We start from the raw sequence: 26,173 nt of genomic DNA, 5'->3' as shown, positions 1-26,173 counted from the left end.
ATTGCGTTGTTTTCTTTATAAGATGTTAGTTCCTACATCTTTGTGATTATATAGGCCTAAGGTAGAGACAATAATAAGACAGTGGCAGAATAAATTCAACCACAAAACCGGAGAGCAACATCGTTTAAGTCCACAAAACCTGTTGCAGGTAACAAACAGTTACACCACTGGTCAAAGGTTTTAGACCACTCATTCAAGGGTTTTTCTTTATTTGTACTATTTTCTACACTGTAGAATAATAGTGTAGACATCAAAACCATGAAATAACACATATGGAATCAAGTAGTAACCGAAAAAAATGTCAAACAAATCAAAATATATTTTATATTTGAGATTCTTCAAATAGCCACCCTTTGCCTTGATGACAGCTTTGCACACTCCTGGTATTCTCTCAACCAGCTTCACCTGGAATGCTTTTCCAACCATCTTGAAGGAGTTCCTACATATGCTGAGCACTTGTTAGCTGTTTTTCCTTCACTCTGCGGTCCAACTCATCCCAAACCATCTCAATTGGGTTGAGATCGGGTGTTTGTAGAGGTCAGGTCATCTGATGCAACACCCCATCACTCTCCTTCTTGGGCAAATAGCCCGGAGGGGTGTTGGGTCATTGTCCAGTTAAAAAACGAATTATAGTCCCACTAAGCACAAACCAGATGGGATGGAGTATCGCCGCAGAATGCTGTGGTAGCCACGCTGGTTAAGTGTACCTTGATTTCTAAATAAATCACTGACAGTGTCACCAGCATAGCACCTTCACACCTCCTCCATGCTTCACGGTGGGAACCACACATGTGGAGATCATCCGTTGACATACTCGGCGTCTCACAAAGACAGTGGTTGGAACCAAAAATCTCAAATTTGGATTCATCAGACCAAAAGGAGAGATTTCCACCTGTCTAATGTCCATTGCTCGTGTTTCTTGGCCCAAGCAAGTCTCTTCTTCTTACTGGTGTACTTTAGTAGTGGTTTCTTTGCAGCAATTAGACCATGAAGGCCTGATTCACGCAGTCTCCTCTGAACTGTTGATGTTGAGATGTGTCTGTTCTTGAACTCAGTGAAGCATTTATTCGGGCTGCAATTTCTGAGGCTGTTGGCTCTCATGAACATATCCTCTTCATTTGAGGAAACTCTGGGTCTTCCTTTCCTGTAGCGGTCCTCATGAGAACCAGTTTCATTATAGCGCTTGATGGTTTTTGCGACTGCATTTGAAGAAACCTTCAAAGTACTTGACATTTTCCAATTGACTGACCTTCATGTCTTAAAGTAATGATGGACTGTTGTTTTTCTTTGCTTATTTGAGCTGTTCTTGCCATAATATTGACTTTACCAAATAGGGCTATCTTCTGTATACCACCCCTACCTTGTCACAACCTAAATGATTGGCCCAAATGCATTAAGGAAAGAAAGAAATTCCACTGATTAACTTAAGGCACAAATGTTAATTGAAATGCATTCCAGGAGACTATCTCATGAAGCTGGTTGGGAGAATGCCAAGAGTGTGCAAAGTTGTCAAGGCAAAGGGTGGCTACTTTGAAGAATCTCAAATATAACATATATTTTGATTTGTTTTACACTTTTTTGACTACATGATTCCATGTGTTATTTCAATGATTGTTTGGTTACGGTAATGTATGTTAATGCATTCAATATATTATTATTCCAGTCTTTTGCCATTCTCATTGTCGGAGTTGACACAAATTAGGTTTTGCGCTCTGCAAACATACTACACTCTATTTCATTGCATTTTCGAGTTGTGTCGACTTAGTCATTGTCCCTTTGTTTAGAGCGTTCCTATTAATGTTGAGTAAAGATGTGCACCTGATTACGCATATAAGTAGGCCTACCTGGCCTGCGCGCAAATGTAGGTATATAAATGTGCCAATTTGAAGATCTGATAGTATTTCTGATTGGCTTAATGAACCATCACTAATGGAGCAGTGGCTTAAAGTACTTAAAAGTACTACTTTTCATTTACCCTTTATTTAACTAGGCAAGTCAGTTAAGAACAAATTTGTATTTATCTACTTAAGTATTTTTTTTTTTTTGGGGGGGGGGTATCTGTACTATATTATTTATATTTTTGACAACTTTTATTTTTAGTTCTCTACATTCTTAAAGAAAATAATGTACTTTTTTCTCCATACATTTTCCTTGACACTTGCTTAATATATGGAACTTGGAAGGATTTATACTTTTAAGTTTGATACTTAAGCATATTTTAGCAATTGCATTTACTTTTGATACTTAAGTATATTTAAAACCAAATCATTTTTTAATTTTACTCAAGTATTATTTTACTGGGTGACTTTCACTTTACTTGAGTCATTTTCTATGAAGGTATCTTTACTTTTACTCAAGTATGAAATTGGTTACTTTTTGCACCATTGCTAATGAGTTGTGGAGCTTCTCAAAGTAATGTTTTCTTCCCCTCAAACATAAAGCAAACAGTCAGTTTTTCAATATTGAGAATGATGTTAATTCCTCAATGCATTTGAAAAGAAATTCCAGCTCTCTCCCTTTTGATAACCACTCAGCATGGAAGGGAAGCATGTCATGCTGGGATCCAGTGGAAACAGTCATAAAATAGGTCTAATACCTGGGGCAGCAGGTAACCTAGCGGTTAGAGCGTTGGACTAACAACCAAAAGGTTGCAAGATCAAATCCCTGAGTTGATGAGGTAAAATCTGTCGTTCTGCCCCTGAACAAGGCAGTTAACCCACTGTCCCAAGGCAGTCATTGAAAATAAGATTTTTTTTCTTAACCGACTTGCCTAGTAAAATAAATAAACTTCTTATCCCTTCTGTAAACATACTACAGCTGTGTCTGTCCTAAACTCAAAATAGCCTACAGCGGTGTCTGGCCCAAGGGGAAATAATATTTTATACAATGCTGCAAGGAGCTTTAGGCCGCATCCAGGTTAATAGTTGATACAATGTTTCAAGTTTGTTGACTACGCATGGACTGTCTGCAATGTGATTTATAGGATGCAGTGCCTTCGTCCGCTGCACCACTCAGGAGACTGGTAGCCTATATTCTAATCCTTTTCAATTTTAGATTGAATGCCACACTTTTGCTTCATATTATCAGCACATGGGAAATTTCATAATTTTTTTTTAATGTACACAGTTTGCTGTGGTGTTGGTCATGGTGTCGGAACGAAACCCCAGATACAAATCAACAGAGATTGACAGTTTGTTATCAGCTGAATTTACATGGACATTAAGACTGGGGCATGAGGCAACAACAGGGGAAAAGCAGGCATCATTAAGCACTTTGACAGCATGCATCTGTGATGTGTTATGCAGTCTTGCAGGAGGCTGGCTAACACACCTGTCTATCTGTTAGAACATCATTGCCTCGCTTCCTTTGATCGGACCCTCCTCTTTATTGACAAAGGCCTAACAGCTAAATTGTGTGTGTGCGTGTGTGTGTGCGGACTCAATGGATGGGGGGGGGGGGGCAGAGCGCCAGCGAGCCGCTCCTTCCAGAGAGACGGGGTTAATGCCTGAGCCCCCATCCCAGCGGAGTCCCATACCCCAGGGCCTGCTTGCCTGCTGGGCTGGGAGAAGGAAAACTGAGCCCTGGGTAGATGTCTGTCACAGTGAAAAGTCTCCTCTCTGTGTCTCGGCCACACAGCTTCACTCTCTTCAAAGCCTCCTCCTGGGCATTAAAAGATCCTCCTATCTATCTCAAACATGCCTGGGACTGAAGCACATATTATAGACACTATCTTTTACATAGGTAATTGGAAAATGACCAATTTTTTTCCATATTACAATAATTCTCAAAAGTGATTTAGGCACTTGATATAGGAACATTCACAGGGGAAGCAACACCAGCTTTAACATGTATTCAGATGCAAAGTACAACTGAATGGACCAGAACTTATTTCATACTATCAGCCAGTGCAGATATTCTAGAGCAGCGGTATTCAACTCTTACCCTACGAGGTCCAGAGCCTGCATATTTTCTTACCCAGGTCTAAAGTAGTTCCTGATTAGAGGGGAACAATGAAAAAAAAAATCAGTGGGACTGGCTTTGAGGTCCAGAGTTGAGTTTGAGGGTTCTAGAGAGCTGCCGAGCAGCACAAATGGTCTGTGCTCCACTACTTTTACAGTTTCACCCGCGCCAGGATTGCAATGTGGCAATGGGCCAAGTGAATAATAAGACATCTGTTTCAGAAGCTAACAATCCATTGGCCCTACAACATGGGCTTTGGACTGGGATCAGAATGACTTTAATCTATCTGGCTTGTACAAGTCATTGCAAAGTTTTTTTGTTCTTCAACTTTTTTTTTTATACATAGTCGGTACAGTGAGTATAAAAAAAATGGGATGTTTTTTCATCCATGACAACCCTAGTTCAAGGACAGAGTGGTGCAGCTTTGCCACAGTGGTGTGTGTCTCCTTGTGAAAGGGATTCTGCTCTCCACTGCTTTGCTTTCACACAATAGAAGGCCAGCACTACAGGGGACCCCAAGCGCTGGGCCGAGCCAAGGACATTTGCGCAGTAAAAGTAAACAACTGCACCATCCCACAGATTGAGATGCCTTCCATTTCTGGCATCATGTGGCTGTGTGATCAATGCCTTGCAAAGTCCCCCCACCCCCTTCTCCGTCCCCCCCCCTTCCAATGTGTGTGGTGGCCACTTTACCTGCCAAGAATGTAATCCTTCCTCTGTTTTGCATAAAGCCAGTGTGGCTCTCATCAATGCGATGGACACACCAGGGAACACCTCCCGTCATTGATCACAGATGTCCACTCGCAGATTTCGATTGGATTCTGGATGCCACATGGGGATGAGGAGCTCCAAAACAATCACTCCAAATCAACAATAATTCACAAAAGGCACAGAGAGACTAGGTCTAAATAGCACTGGAACCAAGATGAAAGTTAACCAACCCAATGTAACACTGTATATTAGTAAGACCACACACACAACACAGACCAATAGATTAACATATTTTGGGCTATGATGCCACTAAAAGGGAATACTGTAGGTTAGATTGGGTAACTAAATCTTCTGACAACAGGATCCAATGCTGCAGTATGTTTGAATCATCATGATAGAATGTAATATGATACAGAATTCTCATGTTAAAGCAGATCGACTGGTGACTGTCATCGCTGCTTGCAGCCATATTCATCATCTGATAATGTATCAATTTCAAATCTCCACAGTCAAATGAATGCTTCCTGGATAATATTATGCTAATTTGGCTGTTAAGTGACAAAATCCTGATAAAAGACCATGATGGAGTCATATTAGTTCCCGATTCTCATGTTGATTAACATTTCAAAGCCCAGGGTTTGTTAGTGTCACATAGGGACACTGAGTTCCCCATTAACAAGTCAGTTAATTATTCAAGACTAAAATCATGCTGGCTCATGGTGACATGATATCTGCGAATGCTCAAAACTAATTTTAATTTGATGACAATAATATGAGCAAGACTTGTTTGAACATCAAAGCAAGCTAGACCAGCCAGAGGACAGTGCTAGATGTGGGGAAGATAGCATGATTAAATGTGAAAGATCGTCTTTTGTATTTCTCTGGACATATACAGTACAAAGACAAGACAAATGACCCCCAAGAGTCTTTAGAAAATGCTTTGTGTTATGTGGTATGTATTTACCTCTTTAATAATGGTAATTAAATTCTTTGACTGACAAACAAAACAAATGTCATGGCTGGTACTCAAATGAATGACCTCTAATGCGCAATGCTGGTCTTTGACCCAAACATAGGGGCTCATGGTAAAAGCCAAGCACATCATAGGATAAACTATGGCTGTCTGAAAACGTTCCTAGCTGTCAAATCCTTGCTTCCCCTTGTTCCTCAATTCCTCTCAAAGTTCATTTGAAATTGGGGGAAAAAAGGAGGCAAGAAGTTTACAGCTAATAATGCTTCCAGACAAAGACTATGTAGTCTATTGTAATGTCTAGAATGACTGCTTTGTTGCACTCTCCACTTGTCTGGAAAAAGACAAGACAAAAAAACTCCTTCAACCAGTCTGTTTAAAATCTTCGAATACAATTTTAAATCTTAATGCTCGTTTCATACCTTTAACACAAGTGCCAGGCTTCAATTGTTTTCCAAAGTCAGTGTCTCTAGTAATTAAACCTCAACCACTTAGGGGTACGATGCGTATATATTTTGAGAACGAGGGCTTGGCGTATTCAAACCGCCAAGGGTCAGTGGCGTAAAGTACTTTGAAGTATTTCTATACTTTACAATTTATATTTTTGGCTACTTTTAATTTACTACATTCCTAATGAAAAGTACTCCATACATTTTCCTTGACACCAAAAACTACTTGTTACATTTTGAATGCTTAGCAGGACAGGAACATTTTCGAATTCACACACTTATCAAGATAAAATCCCTGGTCATCCCTACTGCCTCTGATCTGCCGGACTCACTAAACATAAATGCTTAGTTTGTAAAGATGTCTGAGTGTGCCCCTGGCTATCCGTAAATAACAAAAACAAGAAAATGGTGCCGTCTGGTTTGCTTAATATAAGGAATTTGAAATGATTTATACTTTTAATACCTCAGTATATTTAAAACCAAATACTTTGACTTTTACTCAAGTAGTATTTTACTGGGTGACTTTCACTTCTACTTGAGTAAAAGTAAAGATACCTTAATAGAAAAAGACTCAAGCATGACATTTGGGTACTTTTCCCACCACTGCCAAGGGTGTTCTCTCTTAGTAGATGCACATTGCTCATTGGGGCACTGCAAATCAGTATCAAATATACAGGAAGAAAAGGACAAGTGAATGTGTCTCATAACAACTGTCCCTACATGGGGTGGAAGCCTCATTTAGATTGTTGTGATAACTGGGGGAGGAAGAAAACTGGGCTGCTACTTTATTTTGCATGTGGTTCCAAATGCATTTTCAAGTCTCTCTCTTTTTATTTCCATTTTGGCTCCTGAAGGAGGACTGCTGGGCACAATGTCATCCAAGCTCACCCAGAATTTCCTTACAAACCAATTAAGGATTCCTCCCCTGTTCCCGCTGCCAGCTCTCTGCTCCCACTCCCAGCTCCCTGTAGGAATGAGCAGACGCAGGAGCAGGTCCGAAGCAGTCATGCCTGGGAAATATAATAAACCTCAAATGGGTTATTAGTGGCTGTCATAATGAAGAAATTAAGAACATCAGACCGCCGAACCCAATGACACAACAGACTGGCGGAGCAGTTCTTAACAGGATCACCGTGTCAGCATACTGATTAAGAAAGAAAGAGAGAGAGAGATGAACACCCCATCATTCTTGTCAGAAGAAGAAGGTCTTTCTTTCAGCGCCCAAACAATAGTACTCTATAAAATGTGTTTATGCACTTGTTATACAGCAATAAAGCTCATAGATTCTTGATCCTTCTCAGACGTACTGCTCTGTTGCCAGGTTACCTCATATTGTGCTACTTTGATAAACTATCCTGTATGGAAGACTGAAGAGGTCTACAGTCATACCTTCTGGATATTGCTGTTGCTGAAGGAGCAGCTAATGATATCCCATCTTTGTGTTGATGTAGAATTTGCAAACACACACACACAGTAAATCTAAAACAGCTATTATCTTGACTCCATAATATTGTCAATGATTTATCTTCAGTCAATTAGCTGACCTCACAAAAGGGATCAAGTCATTACATGAATTGATACTGGAGGTCGACCGGTTAATCGGAATGGCCGATTAATTAGGGCCAATTTCAAGTTTTCAAAACAATCGGTAATCGTCATTTTTGGACACTGATCATGGCCAATTACATTGCACTTCATGAGGAGACTGCGTGGCAGGCTGACTACCTGTTATGCGAGTGCAGCAAGGAGTCATGGGTAAGGTGCTAGCTTGCATTAAACATATCTTATAAAAAAACTATCTTAACATAATCACTAGTTAACTACACATGGTTGATGATATTACGATTTTATCTAGCTTGTCCTGCGTTGCATATAATTGATGCGGTGCCTGTTAATTTATCATTGACTCATAGCCTACTTCGCCAAACGGGTGATTTAACAAGCGCATTCGCGAAAAAAAGCACTGTTGTTGCACCAATGTGTACCTAACCATAGACATCAACACCTTTCTTAAAATCAATACACAAGTACATATTTTTAAACCTGCATATTCAGTTAATATTGCCTGCTAACATGAATATATTTTAACTAGGGAAATTGTGTCACTTCTCTTGCGTTCTGTGCAACAGAGTCGGGGTGTATGCAGCAGTTTGTGCCGCCTGGCTCGATGCAAACTGTGAAGACTATTTATTCCTAACAAAGACAGCCAACTTCGCCAAACGGGGGACGATTTAACAAAAGTGCATTTGCATAATCGTTGCACGAATGTACCTAACCATAAACATCAATGCCTTTCTTTAAATCAATACACAGAAGTATATATTTTTAAACCTGCATATTTAGTTAAAAGAAATTCATGTTAGCAGGCAACATTAAAGTACGGAAAATGTGTCATTGCACGTGTCGCGTGGTTCATTCTGCGTTGTGTACTTTTAATTAGGACGCTGCCACAACTGAAGGTCTGCTAGTTGAATTATTTTTATTTCCCTGCACACGAAGAGACAACACACATGTTAACCCTTGGCGCAGTCCTAGCTCTCAGGCACCTTGCTAGCTGAAGGTCAGGCAAAAGAGCGCCAAAAGGAAATAACAGGTGCTGCGTGCACACCTTCAATGCACAACAGCACACCATACATGTAAAATGATACAGAACATAATTCGGACAAAATAAAAGACATACCTGCACACGAAGAGACGACAACACACATTATGTTAACCCTTGGCGCTGTCCTAGCTCTCAGGCACCTGCGCAAGCACATGGACAATCACTCAAACACTGTCCCAAGTACTCACAAGTTACAATAGATACCCTACTTAGCGAGCTTTGTGAAACTTGTTTACATAAATCTTTATATTATCGACATTGTAACAAACTTATGGTAGCATAACAGTACATTGTGTAACATTACCACGGTTTTATATTAAACAATTTCAGAGCCAAGGACAACATACCTTGCTAGCTGAAGGTCAGGCTAAAGAGAAGAATAAGGGGATACGGAAATACAGATAACCCGCGATGGGCCAAACCAAAATATACAAAACTTTTACAATCACATGTATGTACAATATTGATATGAAAAAGTGTGTGTACACCAATCAAACACATTAGCTATGCAGCTGTAATTAACCCCTCCCCCCAAAAAATACACAGAATTATTATTATCATCAAATTATTACCACCCCCTCTTGACCTGGCCTATTTGAATTGGTCCTTGTGTGCAACTTGGTACATGATCTAGGGGAACAACATCACACTGCTACATTCACCCCAACTGTTTTACACTAGATTATAGGCACAAAACACAATACCTCGAAGGTAACAAAGCAAAGAAAGAAAGAAAACGTTTCACACCCACAGGGTGACAGAGTAACTCAGTGTAGTCCCTTAAATTATAGACCCACAAATGGTCGATCAGCTGAAAAGCTATCCCGCGAAGGATTAGGAAAAGGGCTAGCTAATCCCTTATTCGACCGCATAAACGAAAAATGCCATATACATTTTATACCGATGGACTACACACAAAGTTACATGAATTGTCAAGTATATTAGACAAACCCACAAATCATTCTAAGACGCACTTAAATTACTAAATATATATAAAAAATGTGAAAAAGTAGGCACTATCCTACCGTCACTGAGAAACCAAGAACTGTTTCATTTCCTGTGTAGACATAGCTTGGATTAGCCTATCCACTGGCTTAATAAATCTACCGAGTCTAGTCCGAACACCCTCACCCAAAAACCTAGCAGGAATGTCACAGACAGCACTAACCCTGCTCAGAGGTCTGTCATCAGGATGGGGAGTACTACAGATCCGCACATCCGGAGCCAGCACACTTTCAGTTACCGACTCAACACTAGTAGTGTCAGATGACTGATCAGAATCCTGGTAGATTTTCACAGACCACACTGATGAAGCATCTTCAACCAAGGTAACATCATCTGTCACAGCATCATCCACACTGAATGGAGTTTCGCAATCAGAACTCTTGTAGGCTTCGGGGATATCTCTCTGGTCCACTTCTGCTGAGCACAACTCACTCAAGGGGACTTCATACGGTTGTTCCACCTCACTTCCATCAGCTGGGACTTCACCTTTCACTTGGAGTATCCTCCCAGAAGACTCAGGAAAGCCTGCTACCCAGTGGACAGTCCTGGCATCACTCCCATCTATTTGGCTGGACTCTGCAGACATCTGAGATCACGTCACCACTCGATAAAGATCCGTGACCCTCAGGTTCCTCCCACGAAGGCAAAGGCAGAAAGTTGACTGGCATAATCAGGTTCCTATGCACAGTTTTGATGCGTCCAGTGGTAGGGTGTTGGATACGACATGTGTTCAGTGAGCTGTTCTTCGCAACCACTATGTACACCACACTCTCCCAGCGATCAGCCAGTTTCTTCTTGCCCCTCTCCCCCTTGTTAGCAAGTAGAACTCTGTCTCCCTTCTGCACCGAATGACCCTTAGACCGTCTGTTGTAAACCTTGGCTTGTCTCTTTTGTTGCTTACTGGCGGGCCTTTGTCATGGCCTCTATCAGATCCTCACCCAGAGACTGGACATACTTATCCACAGCTACCGTGTCCTCATCCAACAGCACACTTTCAAACATAACATCTACCAGCAACCTCGGGGTCCGTCCGAACATCAAGAAGAAGGGTGGAAACCCAGTAGTCTCGTGAACAGTGCAGTTATAGGAAAATGTCAATGTGTTCAACATCTGAGCCCATTTAGCCTTGGACCTAGCTAGCAGAGCTCTAATGATCCCACCCAGTGTGCGATTCAGACGTTCTGCTTGACCGTTACCCATGGGATGATAAGGTGTGGGACTTTTCAACACCAGATAACTGAAGCAATTTTGCAATAAGTGAACTCTCAAAGTTAGCACCCCTGTCAGAATGGATACAATCAGCGAACCCTGAAATGCAGAAGAAATTATTCCAGAGAACACAAGCAACAGTCTTAGCAGACTGGTTTGGACATGGATACACACAGGCCAGCTTAGTAAAGTGATCAGTCACTACTAACACATCAATAAGTTGTTGTTTGAATCTTCTGCAGTCCAGAATTCAATACACACAAGTTCTAAAGGTGCCGTTGTCACAATGGAGCAAGTGGAGCTCTTGCTTCAGGTTCAGGTGCTTTACTCAACACACATCTCTCACAGTGGGCCACGTATTCCTTGACATCCTTCTCCATAGCGGTTTAACTGGGAATCTGTCTTGTGAGCCACAATGTGCGCTGCTGACCCTGATGACCAGCATCATCATGAACTCCCTTTAACACAACGCCTCTCAAAGACACAGGTACAACATACTGGAATATTTTCTTCTTACTCGCTGGGTGATTTGAGACACGATACAGAATCCCTAACCGCGTGGTGAGTTGTCCCCACTATCTTAGTGTATAAACTGTTTCTTTAGCTTCAAAGACTCGCTCTCTCCTCGATGGGCGCCGGCCTCTATCTACAAAGAACATGACTCTGCTGATGATAGGATCCAGTGACTGGTTATCATACTGCTCCTTGTGTGTAAGGACAGGTAAAGGGCTCTGACCCATGGACATCAACTTCTCAAGGTGCTGCACATGTGAAACGGCCCTCATTGTGGCCCCATCATCCCATCGGCGATGGGCATGGAGGACAGCAGACACCTCTTCACAGGAAACCAACCCACTGACATCGTCTCCAGCTCTACTCAACTCACTCCCAGGAGCCATAGACGTTCTAAAGCCAGCCTCAGGATTTCCACAGGGAAGGCAGAACATGTCTTGTACATCATCCACTCGAAGACCTCTGGATTCCTCTAGCAGGACATCATATGGAATTCTTGTCAGTCGGTGCAGAACTTTGGAGCGGACAAATGGCTCTCTGCTCAAAGCATCAGCAACGATATTCTTGGGCCCTGGTATGTACTGGATATCAAAATCAAAGGGTCTTGGCTTTGTAAGAATATATTTGAGTGGATTGTTGTCGGTCCACACAGTAAACTTATGCCCTCGCAGCCAATGGCTGTACTTATCATGAATGGCCCATTTCATGGCCAGAAATTCCAGCCGGTGAGCAGGATACTTGGATTGTGGATTATTAAGAGATTTACTAGCTAAAGCTATCGGCCTGGTTATGGCCTTCCCATCTTGCACTTGGGATAGTACAGCTCCCAAACCACTAGTAGATGCATCAACAGAAAGTAAAAATGGCTGAGAAAAATCTGGATGAGCCAGCAGTGCCTGGTCAACTAGTGCTGCTTTCAAAGCTTCAAAAGCGAGTTGGCATTCGGCAGTCCAGTCCGCAGCAGTGAGACTGCGAGAGGGACCAGGCCTCTTTCTGCCCTTGCCTTTCCTAGGCTTCTTCTGACCTGTATTCAGCTGAAACAATGGCCTTGCAACCATGGAACAATTCTCAATGTAGTGTTGATAGTATACTACCATACCAAGGAAAGAACAGATTTTGCTAGGAGACTGAGTGACACCATCTGCTTCCATAATCTCACTCTCAGTCACATTGAAAATGGTTTGAACCTTAGCAGGGTCAGTGGCTACACCCTCCTGAGAAATGTGGCACCAAAAACTTAACAGACCTCCTCAAAAAAAAAATTTTTTTAAAAGACAGTTTAAGATCATCCAAATAGCAAATGAGACTTAGAGATTTTTGGTCCCCAAAGATGGTCAGTATCATTCTCATAAAAGTAGCTGGGCTGTTGCAAAGGCCTTGAGGTAAACGATTGTACTCGTGCAGACCTAAATGAGAGGAAAAGGCAGTGTATTTCTTATCCTCTTCATACAGTGGCACATTGTAGTACCCTGATGTCAAGTCCATTGTGCTGAAGAAGGCATTACCTCCCAGCGCAGCCAGTACATCAGCCTGATGACGCAGGGGATGAGCATCCTTTACTCTGTGAGCGTTTAACCACCTAAAGTCAGTACATAGACGCAAGTCCCCATTCTTTTTCCATACCAGCACCAATGGTGAGGCATACTCACTGCTGGATTTTCTGACAATTTCCTTTTCCTCCATATCATCCAGTGTTTCCCTGAGTTTTTGGTAATGAGCTGGGGAAAGCCTACGATAAGGTAATTGAAATGGGCGGTCATCAGTCAGCCGTATGCAATGGCAGAACTCTTTTGCCTCTCCACAATCCAGGCTATGTCTAGAGAACACCGTGTCATACTTCTCAATTAAACCAACAAGTTTGTATTTCTAGAACTATGAAACTGGACACTCCTCAACAGACAGGCCTTGAAGTCCAAGATTGTTCAGTGTACTGTTGCCATTAACTACACTGCCACCAACTAAACTCTTAGCTGTAAGATTACAATGTGACATCTCACATGGCACTTTTGCCACGTTCTGGTAAGCTGCTTGCGGCTTGACATCATCAAAATCCTCCAATGCAACTGGCGAAGTTGTTGGATTCACAATCTTCACAGGGAGTCATCCATCCCCCTACAGAGGCGTAACTTCTCTCCCTACTAATATGTGTCGATTCACACAATGAGACGTGCTGGGTTCAACAACAGTACTGCCCACAGAGAGTTTTGTCTTTGGGGGTAGGCGGCCCCACACCAGATGCTCACTCATGGGTTGGAGCATTACTGCTCTCTTCAAGTTAATGGTGCCCACTTTATCTGGGATGGAGTCTCCTCTCCATCTCTCCAGATTTGATAGCCACTTCCTGCGTCTCCTGTCATCACACTGGCCAGAAGGACCTGGCGTACCCACCACCTGCCTGTAGCTGTCATTCGATTTGAACTGTCTAATCAGTAGTGCCCACAATGAGTTCATCAACCTGCCCATCTGCAATAAGCACTGGGACTACATAACTGAAGCCATAAAGCTGTATTTTTAAGTCACACATGCCCACTGGGCTAGTTTGCCTCCCACCACAACCCACCAGGATGATGTCTGAAGGAGCTAGACAGTTCCCCCTCTACCACTCCTGCCTCCCTCAACCGAGGTACAATATATGCGCGCAGAGTAGTAGCCATGGACCCACTATCTAACATCCCCTTCAGCTCAAGGAAAAATTGAGGAAAAATGAGACTGCCACACATTGCCCTCAGAATGGAGGCTTTCTAGTTTTCCTGAGACCTGCCAGTCTGTCCACATCCAGGGCTCTGTCGCTGCCCAGTCTCACTACAGTCAAAGCTCATGTGATCAGGAGACAAGCACTTGAAACACAGCTGGTGCATCTGACAGTGAGCTTTGGTCCAGTGATTAGTGCTTCCACAGACAGCGCACTCACAATCACGTTTGGGGAACTGTTTACGGGGCCCTCTGTTCACAGACTGAGTATTGCTGAGAAGAGCCTTCTCTAACATACTCAAAACTTTCTCTAATGTCCCACCCTCAGATACAGATGGGGCCTGTTCTGGTTCACTGCCACATCAAGAAAAAGATGACACATTAGGTCTGCTCTCAGGATCCACTTCCTCCTGGGGAGGGAGTCAAAGACAGCAGCCACCTGCTGTGAAAGTTGTGTTCTACATGCTTTACGCTCCCTTAATAGTTCATCCAAAAGATCCTGTACCTCACTGACATCACCTCCCCAACATTCTCAGACCCAGTGTAACCCCTCTTCTCTAGGTAGACTTCCATTAGCTCCTCCCACTCCAGGACAGAGTACCTATCCGAGCCATCACCCCTTAAGAAAGGTGGAGCACTAACCTCCGACTTCACAACCAGATTCAGCTTGGACGCATCAATAAAAGTTGACCCACGTTGTTCAGGCAGGGAAAACTGCTAGGATTGGTGAGGGGAATGGGCAGGAGAAAGACTTGAAGCCCCAGGCTGCAGTAAACTCGCTCTGATAGGAGAATCTCTCTCTGAACCGATCTTCTTAATAAGGTCACTAAGCTGACTCGGAGGTGTCCCATTATTACCGAGGTCTGGGGATGATGGTACATCAAGAGACAGAGGAGGGATACCCTGGTCAGGTGGAGTAAACAGCCTACCCCTCCCAGTGCTTGTAAACTCAGGACTAGCAAACACTCTACTCCCAGGAGGAGACTGTACAAATGGTGTAACTGCAAGGAAACGCCTCTCTCTACCCACACTAAAATCCCCAGCATAACTCATTTTATGAAGTTGAGAGTCTTCCATGGCTCAATAGAGCACTAAAATACAATGTAATTTACTGCAGACAAATACCAAAAAATGCAATAAACAAATTCCCTCAAAACATGTGAATATGCTCCATTCACCTTCACTATTTACAGTATACATTCATTTATAGCAAACCATCAACAAGTGCGCATGCGCAGATCGCACATCTCCTCCACATGCACAGCTCCGGTGGTCGGCTACACACGCAGAGTCGGGGTATATGCAACAGTTTGGGCTGCCTGGCTCGTTGCGAACTAATTTGTCAGAATTTTACGTAATTATGACATAACATATTTAGACTTATGGATGCCACCGTTAGTGAAATACGTAACCGTATGGTATTTTATCTGAAAGAATAAACGTTTTATTACCGAAATTATAGTCTACGGATTTGACCATATTAATGACCGAAGGCTTGTATTTCTGTGTGTTACTATGTTATAATTAAGTCTATGATTTGATAGAGCAGTTTGACTGAGCGGTGGTAGACAGCAGCAGGCTCGCAAGCATTCATTCAAACAGCACTTTCGTGCACCTGCCAGCAGCTCTTCGCAATGCTTCAAGCATTGCGCTGTTTATGCCCATCAACTCCCGAGATTAGGCTGGTGTAACCGATGCAGAGATAAATATCTTCTTAACTCAGGTACTGACGTTTAGACGTCACATGACTTCTTTCTGAGAGATCCATTTTTAATGTCTCACTAGCATTCCAATGTGGGGACCAGATTCCCACAGCTCAGGTCCCTTTACAATGGCAGGCAGTGTGTGTCTCACTGATCTTTACGCAATAGTCATCTAATTCCATTAGTGCATTGGGATTTGGTGATTCATTATCGGACTGGTAACAAGATCAAGTTTGAGGAAAACAGAGCTTACCAACGTTTTTTCTACAACTGAACTCAAAGCGGAAAAGCTACTAATGAAAATTACGAAGTGTAATTTCCTCTAATTAAATCTGAAATCTCCAGAGAATAGGTTAGGCACCTTGATAAACAAGAAAATAGAAAACACTCCCTGCTGAACTCATGTCAAACTAACATGCTGTCTGGCTGGTGGAAAGACTGGATACAGAACTAAAACTAAAAGTCTTAGGTTCATTATAACTCTCCAAAGTTCTAAATATTGCAAACAGAACACTCACCAAGACAGCACTGTCAGTGGTCATTTTGTATGGTTAATAATCTAGAGATTAATAACAATTGTGACTGACCGGCTCAAATCGGTTTTATGTGGCAACATTTGAAATACATTGGGTAAAAGTAGAGACTACAAAATGGTTTATCATACATTGCATTTTTGAGGAACAATGGGAAAGTCATTCTGCTTTGAATGTTGATAAACTTGTAAACTCACTTTTCAGAAAAGGGCCTTTGAATATTTTGGTATCTTCTGGAGAGCTCCCCTTTGTCTACACCCATTCAGCATTGTTCACACCCTCTTAAACCAGCCCCACCCATCTCTTTAAGGATTCACATGTGAGGTCATGTGCTGAACAGTGAGTAGTTTCGTAAAGATTAAGACTAATGAAAATTGTCAAACAAGGAGGCTTACAAATCTGACTCTGTTACACCAGCTCTGTCAGGAGGAAAATTCACCCCAATTGCGGGAAGCTTGTTGAAGGCTACCCGAAACGGTTGACCCAAGTTTAAATTAAGGCAATGCTACCAAATACTAATTGAGTGTATGTAAACTTCTGACCCACTGGGAATTAAATAAATCATTCTCTCAACTATTTTTCTGACATTTCATTCTTAAAATAATGTGGTGATCCTAACTGGATTTTTACTAGGATTAAATGTCAGGAATTGTGAAAAACTGAGTTTAAATGTATTTGGCTAAGGTGTATGGTAAACTTCCGACTTCAACTGTAAGTTAAGGCCATTCAACCGTGGTTGAAACCTGAGTGAGGTGCACATGTACAATACATAAACAGATGCATGTGTCATATATGTGTTACGACCACACATAGCAAAATAATGATATATAAAATTAATATTTTATATTAATATATTAAGTCTTGCTAAGTGGATGGGTCTCTACATAAGGTGTAAATGGTACAGCCAAATGGTTACTTGCATAGTAGCAATATCAGAAATAGATAGTGTCAATATAAATACAATCATATACAGTATTTTCAAAAAGAATATCAATAACGATATCAGTGATAGACGAGGTAGTTATATGTATACAATTGGGGTAAAGTGGCTGACCAGCAGGATAATTAATAGTAGCCGCAACGCATGCCATGTGTGTTAGGAGAGAGCCCGTTTCTGTCCTGCTGTTGACTTTGGTGCAGGGCATGAGATGTCCATAGCATCTTCATTGCAAAACTCCCTGATCTTCTCAAAAAGTTAAGTTTGTCTATCTGTGTCCAGTCCAGTTGGTGCTTGTACTGGCAGACCATCTATGGGAGGAAGGATGTCAGTGTTGGGACCAGGTTTCAGCTGCTGCGCGACAGTCCAAACACTCCTTGGCGACAACACCAGGCTCCAAAGCACCGAAGCTGTAAAACAGGGAATAACAACAACAACAACATAAAATCTGAAGACATTACAACCTTGCAAACATCAATTCACCTCCCAAGTTTAGATAAGAAGAATAACCTCATACATTCAAATGAAAAGTATTTTTACCTGAAGTGCTGGTACTGCTTGATCTTTACAGAGTCAGGTACGGAGTCAGGTGTGGTTGCCAGCCATAGCTTTCCACCAGCACCGTAACATCCTCCAGTCCAACCAGCTGTGGGATGTTGACCCCTGTCTCTGTGCTGTCCTTCACAACACCAGCCATCTCAGACAAAGTATTCACTCTGGTCTTTCTGAAGAGCTGCTTGATGAGGCCGAAGCACCAGTCTGGTGTGGCCTGTGATCAGGAAGTGAAGGTCCAGACTCTGGTGGAGCTTGTGCATGGTCCGCCAGGCACAATACCAGAGCACAAACTTGTCCTTGTTTTGGCCACTGCAGTTATCACAATTCAGGTCCCCACGTGTTTCCCCAACTCCGTAGTTGCTGAAGAAATGGTGCATGAAGTTGATGACTGCACTGCTGCGTTTGCATGCTTGGGCCAGCTCTCTTTTTGATGGGAGGCATGAGACCATTGTCCTTGTATGACTGGTTGAGGAGAGTCAGGCGTGTTCTACTGATGCTGAAAGACAAATTACAGACAAATATTTTAGAATTATTATACAATAAATGCGAAATGACATTCAGAGACATCAGTACACACAGTTCATTCACGTAATGTTAGCTAGCTAGCCAGTCATCTAAGAGCAAGCGTTAACTAGCAATACAAACCGATTGTCATAGCTAGCTAAAGTACAAATCGGTTCAATGTTAGCAAGCAAGCCAGCCATCTAACCTCAGCTAACATTAGCTAGCTAACAACAAGCTTTAACTTTGGGTATTTTGTTAAGACATGTCACATTAACTAGCTAGCTAAACAATGAACTATAATCCCAACAGCAATACAAAATGATTGTCATAGCTAGCTAAAGTTAACCAAATAGGTTCAATGTTAGCTAGCAAGCCAGTCATCGAACTCCAGCTGGCTAGCTAACAGCAAGCTTTAACTTGCAATGAAAACAACCTTCTGACAAAATTAGAAACATATAATATTTCAAACTGTAGCTAGATTCTTACCCGTATACATGGATGAAAGCATCACGGAAGACTGCAATCCCTTTTATTAAAGAAGACGTCCTGTGTCGTTTCCATTTAGTTTGCACAGCTTGTTTGGCCCGTTGTGTTCCACCGATTTCAAAACTCAGTCAAGTTCGTCCGTGACAACGCTGATCGCCGTTTCTTCCCCATCACTGTCATCCGAAGACTCTACAATGTCTCCTTCAATATTTTTTTTTTATACCTAAAATCAGGTGATTTCCTCATCGTCTGATTCATTTTTCAGTGTCAGAAAGAGTCAGCATGGCACGATCGTCCTCCAGAAAGTACCTCATCACAACTTTTTCCCACTGATAAATTCAGGGCAGCAATGTTATTGAGAGCAGTAGCAACATATTTGCAGTTCTCCATTGCTAACGTTATATCTTTTGAAAAAACTACAGTTGAAAGGATTATCTATGCATAACAAGCAGCTGATTTTATAGACAAGATGCTACACCGCAGACCAATCTGAAACCCCGCTCACCATCTCAGCCAATCTCGGCAAGCGGGAAGGTTCCTGACTTTTCTTTGGCTAAACCAACAAGGCTCGTAATTTAACAACTTTATTTCTATTTACAAATGGCATAAAGGTTTGTTATGAAGGCACATAAAAGTTCACATGTTTAAGAAGGCATTTCTGCCCAAAAACTCATTTTGATTAAAAAACTTTTTTTATGTTCAGACGGCTCTCCTGTGAAGTCATGACTTGCGACATACGCCTAGTTTCCTGAATCGGGTCACTGACATTTACTAGCTACACGTGGATAAAAATAGCTTTAGTGTGCCAGAATCAATTCCAGGTTGAATGATCACCCGTCGCTGATGTCACAAAAAGATGCTCGACTATGCATATAATTGATAGCTTTGGAAAGAAAACACTCTGAATTTTCCAGAACTGCAAAGATATTCTCTGTGGGTGCCCTAGAACGGGAGCTACAGGCAAAACCAAGATGAAACGGCAACCAGGAAACCAACAGGATTTTTGAGGCTCCGTTTTCCATTGTCTCCTTATATGGCTGTGAATGCGAGAGGAATGAGCCTGCCCTTTCTGTCGTTTCCCCAAGGTGTCTGCAGCATTGTGACGTATTTGTAGGCATATCATTGGAAGATTGACCATAAGAGACTACATTTTCCAGGTGTCCGCCCGGTGTCCTCCGTCGAAATTGGTGCGTCTTTTTCAGCTGCTGGTATTTTTCCATGCGATTCTGAGGGGAAAGCAGGCTTCCACGAACTGCATATCAATGAAGAGATATGTGAAAAAACACCTTGAGGATTGATTCCAAACAACGTTTGCCATGTTTCCGTCGATATTATGGAGTTAATTCGGAAAAAGTTTGACGTTTTGGTGACTGAATTTTCGGTTCGTTTCGGTAGCCAAATGTGATGTACAAAACGGAGCGATTTCTCCTACACAAAGATTCTTTCAGGAAAAACTGAACATTTGCTATGTAACTGAGAGTCTCCTCATTGAAAACATCCGAAGCTCTCCAAAGGTAAATGATTTTATTTATTTGGTTATCTGGTTCTTGTGAAAAGGTTGCGTGCTAAATGCTACTCAAAATGCTAAGCTAGCTTAGCATACTCTTACACAAATTAGTGATTTGCTATGGTTCAAAAGCATATTTTGAAAATCTGAGATGACAGTGTTGTTAAGAAAAGGCTAAGCTTGAGAGCAGGCGCATTATTTTCATTTTATTTGTGATTTTCAGAAATCGTTAACGTTGCGTTATGCTAATGAGCCTGAGGCTTTATTCACGATCCCGGATCCGGGATGGGGAGTATCAAAACTAGGCAAGTCAGTTAAGAACAAATTCTTATTTTCAATGACGGCCTAGGAACAGTGGGTTAACTGCCTTGTTCAGGGACAGATTTGTACCGGGGTTTGAACTTGCAACCTTCCGGTTACTAGTCCAACTCTCTAACCACTAGGCTACCCTGCCGCCCCAATTACATTTTATAACATCTGGCAACCTTTCCTATTCTTTCTAGAAGACATGGACCCAGCTAATTTCACAACTTCATAAACCAACCCAAATTAGAATTTGTATCATAATTTTTACTATTTGATTATATTACTCATTGTATATCATGCCTGCTTTAATTCTGGATTTGGGGTGGGGCTCTGTTAGAGCATGGGGGGGTTGATTTGGTAGGGGATCTGTTAGAGCATGTGGGAGGCGTTGATTTGGTAGGGGGTCTGTGTGTGTTCTGACCTTTATCTGTATAATCATTTAAAAAAAGGCACATTTTAAAAAAAGGGGATTTTTTAAATATTTTTTATATTAACAACAAAAAGCCCAAGATGGCCTTGGTGGAGTATATAAAAAAGAAATATTTATGAGAGCTTGAAATTGATGTAACCTCTTGGAATTATTTGTCTAGGAGTTCAACATTTCAGTCGCTTTCATGAGTTTCAACCTTCTGATGAAACTGCTACATGCTTTGGTGTGCTGCTCAACAGCATTGAATTATATTGTCTACATGAATAGGCAGTTAGTTTGCCCTTGATCTTTGTAGCTTGTGAGCAGGGTCGTAGCTACATATGGAGGACAATGAAGTACAGACCTCTGTAATAAAACAATTATCAATAAATAGTCAGGATTTTGAGTTAGAATAGTAGAATGCACAATTTCTAAACTTGGCTGTACATAAGCAGTTTTCTTGTTATGTCAATCACTGACATTTACCCAATAGTGTAAGTCCATGTCAGTGTAATAAATGAATTGTCTAGCTAGCTATTTAAACTTGTAGTAATCGTGGCCGAATTACTGACTGGACACGCTGGGCACGTGCCCAGGGGCCCTGACCTCCAGGGGGCCCCCATTGATTTTGTTAGTCCCCCTCACTCAGATATCATATTAAAATGGCATAACTCATGTCAAAATGTGTAGAATTGTTGGAAATTAGCTATTAAAACTGCTAAAATATCACCCCCACCGGACCTCACTAAAACTCAGATCCTGGCTACGGCCCTTGTGAATTCACAGTGAGTCTTACGTGTTATATGCTTTCACTTTGTGAAGGAAACGTCTGCTAAATTCAATCTGCTAACGTTAAAATGTGATAGTAGTAGACCTAAATACAGTCAACAACACTGCCCTATATGCCAAAGGTCAGGGGTATATGGCCCCAGTATAAAGTGGTTTTCATTTCCCAACCTCTTCAAAGTGAACAGATTATTCTCCTGTGCCCAACTAGGCTGCACTCTGGAAAACCAACAACCCCACTGAGCACATCAAGGTCCTGTAGTGCTAACCTGGAGGGATGAGGAGAGAAGCCCCTCCAACACACACCATGCTTACGGTTAGTGATCCATGTTTCACACCAAAGTACCGGAGGATCACGGGCACCAGAAGCCTTGTACAGGGAACACAGAGCTAATTGCAATTTTCCTGGTATGGGGCTCTGAGTAGTGAAGCGTTGCAGACATTAAAGAGGACGAAAGCGAGGTGGCACGGAGGGAGTATAAAGGTGTATTGCTGTGGCTCCGCTCCATTGTGTTTTATTCCAGACCCAACTCAGAGCCTGTCTCTGCTTCCCTCTCTCCCTTCCTGTGGCCACAGCACAGCATTTACATAATTCACAAGCCCAGCACATCCTGCCTACAACCAACCACAGAGACATGGTTGGAATACAGGAAGACCCAACAAAACACACTGGAGTCAATTCAGTCGGATCAGTTTAAATAGAGGGAGTCTGTGGACACCACAGTGGGGAAGAAAATCACTAGTCCCCAAAGAGAGATCATCGTGGACTCCAGTGAAAGGCCCGGCGAGAGAGAGCATCAATACAAATCCTCCAATTTAATTAATTAAATCGGACTGTTCAGATCAATCTTTCCAATTCATTTGTGAATGAGTGTGTATTCCCTATGCGCCTGACATTCTGAAGGAGGTTTATTTCATGGGTATTGGGTAATGTTTCTTAGTTCTCCGTCCAAGGCTGTTTTGGGGACAGCTCTAGAGTCCATTCCAAACAGATTTTATTTAAGGATCATTCTCTTGTTTCCGAGGCGATGGCACTATTTTCCTTCAAATAAGCATATTTCAAAATCGTGTTCCTCCCAGGGGCCTAGTGTGCATTGATCACCACATGAAAGGCAATTATTTGTATTACTGGTAAAAGATGAAGAAATCAATTGTATCCACAGCACTACCATCTCTTATCCTCAGAAAAGATTAACAGCATCTACACCATTAAACAACTCTGTATCTCAAGGTTCCTAATACTTTCCATCAGAAAAGGATGAACCAAAAAAGAAAGAAAGATGATGCATGGCACAAGGACAAACTGTTATTTTTTCAACTGAGAAGTCATGTTTCTTTGTCCCCTTACATACTATACATTGAAAATCTACTTTTGTATAGTATGAGCTGTGAAAGCTCTAAACAGTATATGTACTCTATGAAGAGCAAACATAATACCCACGCTATATGAAGCAGCCATACTAAAAACTAGACTCTCCTGACTATGATAGTAATCTATGGTGCAGTTTCATTACTAGTTAACTGCACTGCACTCAGAAGGGGCTCCATCTCCACAGAGAAATGAACCATGGGCATTTAGAGCAGCATTTTTCCCTGCCTACCCCAATTCATTAAACAAAAGAGCATTATGCTAATACACTAATAAGGGTAATTGAAAGTTAGATGAAGAGGAAAAGTGGGCCAGCGAGGTGGGCCCGATGTGGTCGACACCACCGAACTATGACACCGCCCCAAGGCGTTAGACATGGCCAGACTGGTTAAGCATACAGGGTTCTGTTGGAGATCAATGTCAAAATGCTGCTGTGTCTCTCCTGCTGGGGGTTCCATGTGTGCGCCTAAGTTGAAAAGCGGAGCCGCACACAAAGAAAATGTAGGAGTAAAATGAAAAATATTTGAGATATTAAAGCTAGAATCTTTAATTTTTCTGGGCGCACTGTTGCTCCTAAATAAAATTACAACTCGCACAGCTAAATATTTGGGCAGATATGCGAGTAAAAGGGTTGCACTGTCGAGTCCTGCTAGTGTTAGGAAGAGCTCATATGACAGCACCTGGCAGTTGCTTATAACATACATTCTGCTGTCATGATAAGGCCGAATCATGCATTGCCTTTCATAGAGAATATATTAAACATTTCATAAGTTCGTGCTGGAAGCCCCGAATGTTGTGGTTTTATTCAAAGCCATTTTCAAATTAAGCCCCATTGAGTTGTTTATTAACTACAGCGCTGGGTTTGACAACACACCATAACGGCACACACAACTCCTTTTAAAATCACCCAATTTACCAAATTATTTCACTAGACATGTCACAATGACAATATTTGACCAAATTAGAATTAGTCTGCACACAGGGGTCATTGTCCATCATCAGCAACACCCCAACAACAAAAAAACACTGAACCTCTTGGCAACAGCATAAAAAACAAAGTTGGACTGAGAGCCACAAGGTAGTGGGTTCAAATCCTGTGCAGGCCAACCATCAAATTTGCTACATTAGTGTTAATAGTGGGATGCTGCAATGAGGCCATCAGAGATGTGCCCAGGCATGAGTCACATTACCTTAGTACAACCCCAGAAATCTGTTCAATGGAGGCCTATTGGTGTTGTGTAGATGTTGTATTGCACATACCGTCACAAGAACCTGTCTGAAACCAGGCTGGGATGGGCCTGGTTGATCCTTATATGGGGGATGGAAAGCTACTGAAAGTGGGGTTGGAGGGCCAGTAGGGTAAACTCTTCCCTCTGGTCTAAAGGAGACCCAAATGCCCCAGGGCAGTGATTGGGGTGAGGTCACTTCCTTCAAATGGTTCCATCCCTCGAATGAGACATAGCACCCAAGATCTGACTCTGTGAAAATAGGGGTCCTGGCTTATTTCCAATACCATCATACTATTTGGGGATGAATGAACTAGCTCCCACTTGGTTCATTCAACCCCTCCACTGTCCTTCGCTTGGCAACACTTCCCCAGGGTCGTTGTTATTTAATTTAAAATAGTTATCCGATTTTTTTTAAGTACCTTTATAAAACTAAGCAAGTCAGTTAAAAATAAATATTTATTTACAATGAAGGCCGACACCGGCCAAACCCTGACGACTTTATAGCCTAAATGTATTCTCGGGCAACTCCCCTTGAATAAATTAATATTAGACACTTATGTATCATTATTTAGGTTACTGTATCAATTAAGTCACTTGACAATGCACCACGTTGCAACTTCAACCAACCTGTCTGATACTTAATTATTAAGTTACAGTGAGATCTCCCCACAAAGTAGAATTTTCAGTAGGCTACAGTGACAAATGAAGCCATCAGCTTCGAAAGCTAGCAAAATCAGACAGACATGAGTGTCATTAATTATACAACCACAAAGCGGTGCACAGAAAAACATATTGCAACAAGATTCAAACTCAGCTGGGACATCGCAGACATGTCACTTAAGAAATAATTTAAAAACTTGTGGCTTGAGCAATTTCCCATGAACTCTCGCCACTGAATGTGTCCTCCGCCACCCCACTCAATTTGAATCGTATTGCTGTCAAGTACTTTTGAATGTCTCCCCCTCTGCGTGTGTGTAAGTGTAGCCTACTTCTCCATGTGTGCATAACTGCACAGTGTGTCAAGAGAGCAATAAATAGGCAAGGGTAAAAGTCATAAATACGGGGGATAAACAATAAGTAGTAGAAGACACCAGATGTAGCCGATCAGAGCTTCAAAAGCAGACGCCCAGCAGGCGTAAGAACACAAAAGGGATTCCTCTGTAACTCCAAACTGAAAAGAGTCATGTGACTGGTAATCTAAAGCAACATAATTATATAAAACAATAAATAGAATGCAACACGTACCTTGAAATCCAAAGAAGAAAAAGAACCCCGGTATCCAAATTGTGTGTATCCAGAAGGAATTCATGTTGTCCTCGTCTGCTTCAAAACCTCTCCTGATAGTCAATGTATTTCAAGTGCAGGTCTCTTGCAATAATTTCGTGAGCAGGCAGTATCGTTTTTTTGGTAGAAATGATGCTCAGAGGGCGTATAGCTCGAAGGCTATGTCCTAATGCTGCAGAGCACTATACTATACATCTCAAGTGCTCGTGTGCTGAACTCAGCCTTTTTTGAAATCACGAAGAGTTGTGCGCTTCAGCGCTTGCCTCTCCTGGTCGTCACTGTCACCTAGTGGTTAAGCAAGTACCTAGAAAATCACAAGTTGGACATCATATTCTGATTATTGATAAGGATACGGACTCATGCTGAACGGGGGATGATAAAAAAAAATGTTTTTAAAGCAACGCTGTATGGATCGAAGGTCACACGAGTGCCTGTCATCTAGAATAGCATTC

At 41.9% G+C, this 26,173-nt stretch overlaps 1 protein-coding gene across 1 annotated transcript in view; it reads right to left on the bottom strand.

Moving 5' to 3' along the window:
* The window catches only part of LOC135546205 (limbic system-associated membrane protein-like), a 474,265-nt gene extending 448,351 nt beyond the window's left edge, over positions 1 to 25,914 (bottom strand). The window contains exon 1 of the mRNA XM_064974438.1: positions 25,683 to 25,914. Coding sequence (XP_064830510.1) covers positions 25,683 to 25,746 — 64 coding nt within the window. The 5' untranslated portion in view covers positions 25,747 to 25,914. The remainder of the gene's footprint in view (positions 1 to 25,682) is intronic.
* Between the last annotated feature and the right edge of the window lie 259 nt (positions 25,915 to 26,173).

The sequence above is a fragment of the Oncorhynchus masou genome, chromosome 9 (genome assembly GCF_036934945.1).
Source record: "Oncorhynchus masou masou isolate Uvic2021 chromosome 9, UVic_Omas_1.1, whole genome shotgun sequence".
Classification (NCBI taxonomy): Eukaryota; Metazoa; Chordata; class Actinopteri; order Salmoniformes; family Salmonidae; genus Oncorhynchus; species Oncorhynchus masou.
This window is presented reverse-complemented; position numbering and strand designations above follow the sequence as displayed.